The 11,960-nt window shown below is 38.8% G+C and overlaps 2 protein-coding genes across 15 annotated transcripts in view; one reads left to right on the forward strand and one right to left on the reverse strand.

Annotated features, from left to right (window-relative positions):
* Positions 1–11,824, reverse strand: part of dock7 (dedicator of cytokinesis 7) — a gene marked incomplete at its 5' end in the record, with an annotated part of 41,608 nt that extends 29,784 nt beyond the window's left edge. For all 14 annotated transcript variants that reach the window (XM_038715301.1, XM_038715300.1, XM_038715299.1 and 11 more), the window contains 2 exon segments: positions 11,378–11,540; positions 11,731–11,824. In XM_038715301.1, the coding sequence (XP_038571229.1) occupies positions 11,378–11,540; positions 11,731–11,824 (257 nt within the window).
* On the forward strand, positions 4,430–9,181 carry angptl3 (angiopoietin-like 3). Its single transcript, XM_038715308.1, has 7 exons — positions 4,430–5,107; positions 5,616–5,726; positions 5,913–6,024; positions 6,163–6,276; positions 6,503–6,598; positions 7,440–7,712; positions 7,929–9,181. The coding sequence occupies exons 1-7, from the start codon at positions 4,577–4,579 to the stop codon at positions 8,099–8,101; spliced, it is 1,410 nt and encodes a 469-aa protein (XP_038571236.1). The 5' UTR covers positions 4,430–4,576; the 3' UTR covers positions 8,102–9,181.
* Positions 11,825–11,960: the final 136 nt, after the last annotated feature.

The following is an 11,960-nucleotide window of genomic DNA, read 5'->3' on the forward strand; positions in this document are numbered from 1 at the left end:
TTATGTTTAAATTCAATATAATTTAATCTTATCTTTGGTTAACGCAGCCCTAGTCTTATTCCTACAGTACAAAGGTCTGCGAAAAGATACAGCAAAATGGAAAAATAAAAACTAGAATCAAATTAGAATGCCCAAAGTTAACCTCCACAAAACAAATATGGCTAGTTTACTTCTCTTTATTTACTCTGGCTGCTGAGGTGGTACAGTGCCAGTTTGTAATTTAACAAGTGATATTCCACTGCAAATTTGAACTTCGGCAGGAATATGTTTTCAGGGGTGCTGAAGCACACCTAAATTTCATCTCAGCAACCCTAAGAAAATAGTGATGGGGGTTATAGAGTTACAGCAAGGTTGAATAAAGATTCAGAAAGTCTCTGGTTATAGTTCCACAGTGTGAATAGTTACTAGCTAGACTGCTCAGAGATAATTGGCTAATTAGCTCTCTGAGCTAGTCTGCTTGCACTGCACACTTGCCAGCTAACGAGAACTGATGTACTATATTATTGTAGTAAAATAGTCACAGTGTTCTGAAAGAATTGGGTCTTATGGTATATTTATAGTACATTTGAATTGAAGCACTGGAAACATACTCTTTCCTTCCCTGTGTTGTTCTGTTTAAAGGTCCCATATTATGCTAATTCTCAGGTTCAAACTTTTATTTTGGGTGTCTACTAAAAAATCTTTACATGCTTTAAAGTGGTCATATTATGCTCATTTTCAGGTTCATAATTTTATTTAGGGGGTTGTACCAAAACAGGTTTACATGGTTTCATTTTCAAAAAACACCTTATTTTTTGTCATACTACACATTGCTGCAGCTCCTCTTTTGACCCTGTGTGTTGAATGCTCCATTTCAGCTATGTAGTGATGCATCTCACTTCTACAAGATCTCTGTTGGGAGTTGCAAATGTGCAGTACCCAGTTAAGGACTACTAACTAGCCAATCAGAAGCAGAGTAGGGTGGGCCCTGAAAAGCTGGTAAACAGCTTAGCAACATACAGTGGAGTAAGAGTTTCAGAGAGGTGAGTTATTAATCTGTAACAAAAGTATCTTTCATCCATAAAGTTTTAAATGTGCACTGTCTCTACATCACAGTAACAACTTTATGTCCATTGACTGACTGGAGGGTAGCTAATGTTTGGAAGGGAGAGGAGAGGCAGCAGACGGACGTCTTGTTTTTCCACTGGTGTTTTTTTGATCACAGCAAAGCAGAAGAAAAGGCTGGACTACAAAAAAGCTGTTTTTAGGCAGTTCAGAGCAGTGTTTTCTGTGTGAGATGGGAACTCCCTTTGGGGTGGACTTGCACAAAAAAGACTCAATATATAACTCAATAAAGGAGAGGGAAAAGCCAAAAAGCATTGAAGATAAGCATTTTTCTCATCCTGTCCATTGCTTCAGCTCCTATCTTCACCCTCTGTCTGAACCATAGATTGTATAAAAGAAGTGGACATAGTCAACGTGACATCACCATCCTGGTCTTTTGGGACCAGACACTGGACATGCAGCTGGGCAGTACGGCCAAAAATGTTATCACAATACAAAATTTAAAATCATTCGATATCGATAATTACCACGATAAATGTCAAATCATTATTTCTATTAAGTTTAAAGGCTGATTTTTGCTCTTAAGTGAAAGTTGACTATTATTTCAGAACATGACAAACAATTGCCAAAAAGTGACTCACTTAACAAATCTGAAGTAGAACATTCAAAACAATTATAATAAAATCTTTTTTTAGCAAATATCTTATTAGAAAAATATAATTATTCAAATTAATTCAATCAAACATTTATTGAACATTTGTTATATTGTTTTTGAGGAAAATTATATTGTGATAACCATCATTGTTTTAATGCCCAGCCCTAACTGGATGTGAACATATTTGGACAACAGGGTTGCGCTAGCTAGCTTGGTTAGCAAGTTGCATCTGTAATTCACGCTAAGTGTGATATTAACCGGGATGCTCATTTTGGCTAGCGAAAAACAGGAAAAAATTAACAGCCTACACCTTATAAGCTCATTCAATGGAGGTATAAAATAGTTTACCACACCATATGTTAGCCCCTTTAGTAACAAAGCTATTGACAACCCACTGTGAGCTCTGGCTAAAGAGTTACGGCCCATTTAATCGTAACATAGCATTGTGTTCAAAGAGACAATGCTGGCAAAGTTTTAAAAAAGTGCTGTTAGCCAGCATTTAGCCAGTGTTTGATGCACATACCGCTGAACTTTCATTCATTGTTTTGACCCCGGCTTCCTATTCATTCTTATAACAATTCTACATTTAATTTATTGAAGGATCTGCTACAGCAGCACAGCAATGTGAAACTTACAGAAAGAAACTCCGGATGCTACTGCCACTCATGCTTGGACTCATCGGGAAAGAGTGGCGTTAAGCAATGTCACATTTTCTAAAAATACTGAATATTGCTCTTATAAATACATGTACAGAAAAACAGTAATTCAAAAGTCGGTATTTATTTGCTTTATTTTTTCATTTCAGCCGATGGTGTAGAGAAACATATGTTTTGTAAATACCGTACTCCTTGCTGCTGTTATGAATGTGATATTAGTTCAAAAGTCGGGAGAGACTGCTCTGTTTGGGGGGGAGAGGGGTGGTATTGAAAGTAGTAACGAAACGAGTAACTTAACTAGTTACTTTTATCACCTAGTAATAAATTAAGTAATATTACTTTTTTAAGGAGTAATAAGTAACTAGTAACTTATTAGAATTTCTGAGTAACTTGCCCAACACTGATCAAATTATATGAAATTTTTTAGCTGCATACAATTTGCTTTTGTGTGTCAGTGCAAAGAGGAAGGGGGAAGGATGGAGAGAAAGAGGACAAAGAGAGAGTGAGAGCAAGAAAGAACCAGGTGAGAAAGTAGAGTCAAGATTGATATACAGTACGTCACATTCTCATTAGGGGTCTGATACTAGAATCACCCCTGGTTCAAACCCTTAACCCTCTTGCTTTTAAACCAAAGCACTAACCACTGTGCTGGCATGAAGGATACTGAATATCATTACCAGATTTATGTTGCTGATCAAGCAAATTCCTGGAACACTCACTCAAACTGTGGCCAGACTGTTCTTTTCCATAGAACCTTTTCTTTCTGCTCTGTGCATATGAAAAAAGTAGAGGTCCATTACTGAGAACTGAGGTAATCCATCCCTATAACCACAAATTACTAGAGAAAGCTCATTAAGATGACTGCGTGGTATTTTAAGGTGCACTGTAACAGCCAGAGTGCTGAAATGTTTCCATTTTAAACCCAAGCTAATGAGAGGAAATGGGCCAAATATCCCAGGATTTTCTGCTATGTGATAATGTAAGTTCTCATAATAATGTAGGAATATTTTCATTTGCCACACAAAGTGACTTTAAAAACAATAATTTATAGTATAGCTCCATAAAAGTTGTAAACAGGACATTTTCAAAGTTTACATGCCTGTATGTACTAGAACCAATTTTAAGCTTTGATTAGCCAAAACATACAATGACTGCATGACATGGCAATCATTCTGTAAGGCCTTTTTCTCACCACATTTACGGGACACGCTTACTTTAGAGGTTGGGAACCACATAGCATGGAGTGCCAAAGTATAAATATTTATATTACAATTAAGTAGTACACCAAGACATTTCACTGATTAGTTCCAACTCCACATATTTCACCAACATTCAGTCTGCGTGAAACAACTTACTAAGAATTCCCCATAAAGATTGTCTTTTACGATAGGCCAGGAATGATCCTTTAAAAGCTGCAAGCTAAATCAGTAAACTATACTCCCCATTTTATGTCAGGTGGCATTGACAAATATCACGTAATGCATGACAAACTTGAAAGAAAATGACAAGGCTGAGCAATAAACCCCAGATGATGAGTACACACTGTCCAAACTCTCCAACATCACTCATGCCCAGAAGCTCAACCCTGGCACAAATGACAGACTCACACCCCTCCCAACGCAAAGAGAGAAGGAGGAGGGAGAGATGCTGGTGCTTGGCTGATTCAGCAGGATGCTAAATCAAACCCAAGAGCATTAATTACACACAGCATTATCAATCAGAGCAAAGTGTGTGCAGGGTTATAAGGTTTGAGATTGATCAGACTGACGATCCATCAAAAACCTGTGATGGCTATTGTTGGCTTTCTGCTGATCAGCCAAAGCTCTGCACCACAGATGGAGAACAGGGTAGGGTGTGGTATAGAGAGGGGATTGGGGTTAAATGGGTAGTAGAGAAGGGGGGATGTATATGTCATTTGCTCACTGCTGTGATTTGTTTGTTCAGGAGAGGGAGGGCTCGAGGGGGATTTGGGAGGAGGTAGGGTACAGAGCTAAAACATAGTAGGGTTTAATGATCAACTAATCCCCCCTCCTCTACTGAGAGGGCTGTATATAATACAGGGCAGCCTGCTGCTCTCACATCATTTAAACAGCAAGGAAGTCTAGGTTATAGGCAGAGGGAGAGAAAGGAGTGTCGCGAAGAGCACAAGCTAGAGGAAAGCAAGAGCAGCGAAGCACTGGGTTAGAAATTATTCCACAATCCAGGATTGGACCAGAAAGTCATGATGAAGCTGTTTTGCCTGTCGCTGCTGCTAGCTAGTTCCACTGCTGCTGTCCCTCTGGAATCCTCGGGTAGAGAAGTGTCCCCCACATTGCCCTCCCAGGCCATTACCCCAGTGCCAAGCCCAACTGAGGCAAAGTCTCGCTTTGCCATGCTGGATGATGTTCGTCTACTTGCAAACGGCCTCCTTCAGCTAGGCCAGAGTTTACGGGAGTTTGTCCACAAGACCAAGGCCCAAATCAACGACATCTTACAGAAGTTGAACATTTTCGATCGCTCTTTTTACCAGCTTTCAGTTGTCACGTCAGAGATCAAGGAGGAAGAGGAGGAGCTGAAGAAGACCACCAATTTTTTGAAGACCAACAACGAGGAGATCAAGAACCTGTCGCTGGAAATCAACTCTAAAATCAACAACATCCTGCATGAACGTACACAGCTGCAGAGCAAGGTGGGGAGTCTTGAGGAGAGGCTGAAGGGACTGTCAGAGAGCATGGTCCCTGTTGACCAACTTAGTGAAATCACAACGCTCAAGGTAAGCAGCTACTACGTGCTACAGCAATTCTACTGAGTTCCTTATTTAAGTGTGCATCAGTTAGTGGATGATATGTGCATATCAAAAGAAGAAAAACCTATTTAACAATGGAAATGCATTTAATGAACTCTACTGACCATGATCTATTGCTCATTACAGTAATAATTATTGACAAACAATGATAAACAATGTGTCATTAACTATCTTTTTCATTATTGTTTCTCCACTCCAGTTATACGTTTCAAAATACAGTATGTGGGAAATATGGGCTAGAATTGTGCAAATGTATACTTGCCGAAAAGAAATCAACTTAATCCATTACAAAACCTTTTTTGTGTACTGTTGTTCGGCATGACTAGTAGTGTCTCACTTTACATTTTGTTACTGAAAAAAAATTTAATTCTACTAATTAAAGAAAAGAAATAACTTAACAGCTGCTCTTACAAACATTGCAAAATACAATGTATAGGTATAAAGGAGAAATAATGTTTTACTATGGCATTTTCAGGAAGTGATTGAAGCTCAAGAGAAAACAATCACCAGTCTGCTAAAAGCTGTGACTGAGCAACATGATCAGCTTGACCACCAGAAAATCAAGATTAAAAACCTGGAGGAAAAGGTAGACAACTATTCAACAAGATTTAACAACATTTTGCCTTTAAATGCCAAACAACTGCAATCTGTAAAAATATAGTTTGGTACACAGAACTATTTGTGCAAATTCTGTTTTATATGGGAATGGAATATGAATATGGGTAGGGAAACTCCCTAGACAACATAATTTAACATTTGCATTCTCTTGCAGCTAAGTTATGACAGCTTTCAAGATACAGTCGATAAGCCAATGGATTCAGACCATTCAACTCCTAATATGTTTGAATATCTGACAGGAAACTCAACTGGCCTGGACACAAATGGTAAAATAATTATGTCAAATTTATTATCAGTTGTCTAAAATCTTGGCGTGAATATGAAATTATTAAAACAAAAAGAGAATGCAAAGGTTTGGGGAAATTAGGATGCATTGATTTTTCATTTTCTTTGTTGTGTTTCAGACCTCCCCACAGACTGCAGTGAGTTGTTTAACAAAGGAGAAGCAAACAGTGGAACCTATGTTATCAAGCCAAACCAATCTGAGCCATTCAATGTCTACTGTGAAATGGATTCAGGTGGGTGAGACTACAGAAATGTGAGATCTAAGTGAGAGCATCAAAAGCACTGACATTATAAGAACAAGCAACAGGCAAGGAACAAAAAACGAACTACAACAGGTTATCCTAAAGGGCAGACAACGGGCATTCACATTTTTAAGATAAAACGGCTTCCTGATCTTTGTGTAAACTTTTGTGTACAACAACTACTTGACTTGAAATACATTTCTTATCTATTCCACAGATGGAGGTTCAACTGTCATCCAGCACAGGACCGATGGTTCAGTGGATTTTGACCAGACGTGGGAGAAGTACGAGAAAGGCTTTGGAGAGCTGGAAAGTGAGTACTTTTGTTTAGTTCAAAATATGCCACATTTGCCAGAAACATATCCAATTTGACTTAGACTTTTTCCTTACTAATAAATACATATTGGTTAAAAAGGTACAATGTGTAAGATCTGGCCAGTATTTTTGCTTAAATTTGAAAAAAATAAACTAACATGATTATCAGAATCTGAAAAATTAAAGGTTCTGACTTCATATCATGTCCAGTATTGTGTTGCAGAGATATCTACTGGAGTTAGCATGTTAATCAGCTTATCCAAAGCACTGCCCACTTCCTTTTGGCTCTCATGTTAAACAATTGGGCTGTTTACAGAGCGAGCAGATGTAGGTATAGCCGCAAGAGAATCTGACAGAGAGGAGTAGACACACACTGGCAGGAGTGAAGCCCCTCCCCACAGATCACCACACAAAGTGATGGTCCTTTTATCTTCATTGTTGCAGAGGAAGAGACCGCTAATCCAGGAAGACATAAAACACTTAATTTATGATGTTATTATAAAGATAAGCTTTACATGTGATTAGATGAGAGCTGAATCGCAAGTACGTCCTGTAGGCCTAGTCATCGGAAATAGTAATTACTACATATCAGCCCAGAACTGACAAAGTGAAGTGTGAAGCGACTTCCTGTATTGTACACACTAAATTTGGCAGCTTTCCCTGCAGTACTCACTGGCTTAGACAGCTGCTCATAGGTACAGTCATGCCACATTCCAAAGTAATGGCTCCTGCAGACATGAATTTTAGTTAATTTCACAACTATCTACCTATTGATTACACCTTAAAGTTTTAGATTTTTTTCACATAAGGATATTCTAACTGACTGATGTGTTTTGCAGAAGACTTCTGGTTGGGCTTAAAGAAGATCCACAGCCTTACACAGCAGGGAGTTTACATCCTGCGTATTGATTTGGAGGACTGGAAGGAGGAGAAGCACTGGGCTGAGTACCGCTTCTCACTGGAGGGTTCCTCCAAGGACTACACCCTCCAAGTCAGTGACTTCTCTGGTGACCTGCCTGATGCCATGGCCAACAGCACGGGCATGATATTCTCCACTAAAGACCGAAATAATGACAACCTCCGAAACTCCAACTGCGCTCGCAATTACACAGGTAAACAGTTTTACATGCTGATTCAGCACAAGGGCCTCATAGTAACCTGTATACTCACCATAGTGATTAACAAAGTAATGAGCCGGCTTGCAGATATTCCTGCTATTTTCCATACTCAAACAATGGTTGTTTGGTAGTATAAAAACACTTAAAGAACAAAGTAATTTTGTTAATACCAACTTATAACATGTGTCTTTTGTCCTGACCCTTTGGCAGGTGGTTGGTGGTTTAATGCCTGCGGTGAGACAAACCTTAATGGAAGATATCTGTGGTTGAGGGCAAAAGGACGCTCTATGAGAAGGAAGGGCATTCACTGGAAACCTGGCACAGGGCCCTCATATTCCCTTAAGATGACCAAGATGACCGTACGACCAGCACCTACAACTTAAAGCTTCAACTGAACCCCACAAGTCATACCTTCTCTTACAACAATACTAGCATTTTTAACAAAAATTGATAATATCTAATGCTCAGTTGAAAGGTTCCATGGAAAGAAAAAGTGATGTAACACAGTCATTATATATGACACCAAATCCATAGTCATTCTCCAACATTAAGCTGATTGCTTCCTAATGCTGTTTTGTCAGAGGTTGGTGCTGACTGATTGATAATATGTTGCAACCATGGCATGCAGGTCATTAACCTATTGGATCTGATCCAGCAGGGACAGTACAATTGTCATTATGCAACATTTGCCATCACTTGCAAAATGGACATATGGATCAACATCAGCAACCTGATTCCGTGTTGGCTGCAAAATGTCACAGTACTGCAATAGAAAGAAACAGACTGTGGAGAGATTCCGAAACAATTCCAAAACAGAGATTTCTTGTCTATATTTTCAGTGAACTTAAATGTATTTGACAGCCTCAATGTTAGCTATTTGAGCTATTTAAAATGTATTTTATCTTTGTGATGTAAAACTGCTGCATGTTGCAAGGAGTTACAGGCTGAAATACACACAGGTTATGACAAAGTATGTAAATCATATTACACGGTTCAAAAGAAACACTGCATCTCCAACATCTCAAAAAGTGTCCATATTGATGATTTTTTTTCCAATGAAGACCTTGTCATTTTCACCCTGTATTCTACACTGTTTCCTCCCTAGGTTCATGAGAAAAATCTACAAAGTGGGGGCAATGTCAGCGGTCAAATACAGAACAATAGATACAAAGCTTTGCAAAGCATTGATGAGGTCCTTTCCGTACGTTTGTTCTATGTTGTTGTTTTTTTACACTAACGTATTTAAACCATTTCCATGCTATATCATTTTTGCTGGTATTGTTGGAACAACACATTTCTGCATATTTGCTATTTTACTGAGTCATATTGACTCTTGTCCATTTTTACAACATAACTAACTGCCCTGTAAATGTGCCTCTTACTAACACTTCAACCTGAAAAGTACCAATGTGCTCTAACAAATCATATTTATGAAAACAAAATAAAAATTTGTAACCAAATGACTGAAGTTTTATAGTGTCCTGATCTATAAATGTGTACTAAACCAAATGGAATATTTGAGGGAAAAAACTAAATCAAGAAAACGACTTCATATAACCATAGTAAGATGAAGTACTAACAGTACTTAAGACAATATATTAATTCATAATTTAAAAATATGTCTCAGCTCAGTGTCTGTGTCCTAATGCTAGCAGCTTACAAAAATAGAGTTTAGTAACCTGGCATCACTGTTCAGGTTCAATGACCTCGTAAAGTATATCTGACATATATAGAAAATTGTCTTTATAGATATATAAAAAGTAGTGACAGATAATAGTATCAAGCAATAAGGTTTTGGGAAAATGTGAAATTTCTTTTGGCAAAACAATGATTCAAAACAAAACAAAAAACATTTAGAATAAAAATGCAATGCTCTGTGGTGGATCAGTTAGGTCTGGCATTGGTTAATATACAATAGGAAGCCACATTATCATCTGCAGACAAACAAGGCCTGTGGTCACGAGGCTGTGTCAGCAGAAACATCTGGTAATATTAACATCTCTCCAAGTGACCTTGACAAAAATAGCACTTGTTCACGTGTAATATGTACGCAGTACACTGGCACACATAAGGTGAACATTAACAAGCCACAGTGATAGTCATTACTTTGCAAAGCTTTGCTGACTAAATAAAATCACTAGCGTGCATTTGAATCCTGCTCATGAAGGATGTGGCGTTTTGTCACAATTCACCCATATATCATAAAAGCTATCAACGTAACTCTCTCATGCAACAAAACAACATCTGCTAGTGGTAATATCCCTGTGTAGTTCTTGGATAATTAAATACTTCCCAAAAAAACAGTTAAGTAAGAAAGTTTAACATGGAAATGTAATATTTATACAGATGTTACTCCACACGTAAGGCGATGGAGCTATGCGGGAAAGACAGGCAACAATAAAAGGCTATGTTTCAATGGTCGATTCTAGGGCTGCAGCTAACAATGATTTTAGTATTCGAACCTTCTATAGATTATTTCAATGATTCATCGATGCGTCGTTTAAGAAGTACTTTTGCTTGGCGCCCCCTCCCGGTAACGGGATCAGCTGTGCACGGTTATAGGTGATAAATATTTATTGGTCCTTTCGGAAATTCATAGTGTTTTGTACAGCAAACATCAGAACAACAACCAGACAGCTGCTTTACAAACACAAACCTCACCCGAGTGCTATACTAAAGGCTTGTGCAGACTACACGACTTTCAGCGTCGATCGATGGCAGTGCCATTCACACTACACAACCTGCCGTTATGTGACGGGAGTCTTGAAGTCGTTGTGGCATTCACACTACGTGACTGATCAGTCACTGGGGGTCACACACTACACTAGCTGACAGCGGCTCTGTCACCCGACACAGGTTTCCAAACCAGGTTTTGTCAAGAAAAAAGACGTGAAATGTGAAACGGGAAATGAGCAATCCTGCACACGAAACAGCTGTTGTTTGTTATTATAAAGATAGAAATTTTAAGACAAAGAATATAGGTGAAAGGATAGATTAGCACACTCAGGTAGCAGGGATTGTCTGAGCTACAGAGAGAGCTGGAGGTGAGTTAAAATGTGCAGCTCCCCGACACCCAGTTAACTCATGACTGTGAGGTTACAACTCACGGCCCACAAAGGAGAACAACAAACGCACGTGTGTACATTTTCAGCTGAGGACTGCAGCTTACTTTGGCTAGCCTTCAACTCAACAGTCAATCATAATTTAAGTTAAATGCTAAAGTTGTTATTGTTACCTTGTCTGTGGTCCGCTGGCAGAACACCGGGTGCTTTCTGATCAGATGGTCATGCTGTTGCCGAGGCGACATAAATTTTGTTTTACAGTGGAGGATGGTAACAACTCTGCCTCCACTTTGCAAACAGCACTATTATAATCACGTCGTGTTAACAGCGCAAGCACGATGTGCGACACTAATAAATGTCATGCGAAACGTGCGAAACACTGTGCTGTATAGTTATACGGATTAAAGGAAGCATCGATGCAAAGAATTTTTATTAATCCATTTAATCGATGAATTATTTCAGCCCTAGTCGATTCATTAAAAATCTACTACAAAAATTTAATCTTGTCAAATTAATATACTCTCCAGCCAAAATTGACTAAACTAAAATATAAAAAACAAAAGCTCAGATTTCACCCTCAAAATGTTTTTTCTGTACCTGTAAGTGGTGTTTGGCACATAGACGTCCCTGGCAGGGAACTCCAGGATCTCCCTGGTGGGGCGTACCCTGCTGTCTGGGTAAGGTTTAACTTGCAGAAGGTCAGGCGTCAAACAATAGTGGGGATTCTCTGGAGCGGGAGAAATGTCCAACTTCAACTGGGCTGTGGTGACAGTCACAAAAGACAGAATGGGAAGGCAGTTAGAATACAGAGAGGTAAAGAAACAGAAAAAGAAATCTAGTAATTCTTCATATTTCCAATTAATTCAAGGAAATCATGATATCAATTAGTGATGAGGTCAGATTAACCAATGGGAACAATACATCAAAGAACACTGAATCCATATCTATACCTGTGATGGGCCTGAGTCTCCTCAGCACTGAAGAAGGCCTTCTCATATCGGCTAGGAACTTATACAAGTCCTCATCACTCAGCCTGTCCCCCTCCTACAACACACATGTGCAGTGTATAAAAATGTAACTAAAATATTGAAAAAAGACAGCACAACACTGTGTGATATTCCACAAAACATATCCCTCCTTTGTCTGTGTGCATGTATCCCAAGATCTGCATTAAATACAT

This window comes from Micropterus salmoides, unplaced genomic scaffold (assembly GCF_014851395.1).
Source record: "Micropterus salmoides isolate LMB-PRFRI ecotype aquatic unplaced genomic scaffold, ASM1485139v1 Ms_hic_scaffold_13, whole genome shotgun sequence".
Classification (NCBI taxonomy): domain Eukaryota; kingdom Metazoa; phylum Chordata; class Actinopteri; order Centrarchiformes; family Centrarchidae; genus Micropterus; species Micropterus salmoides.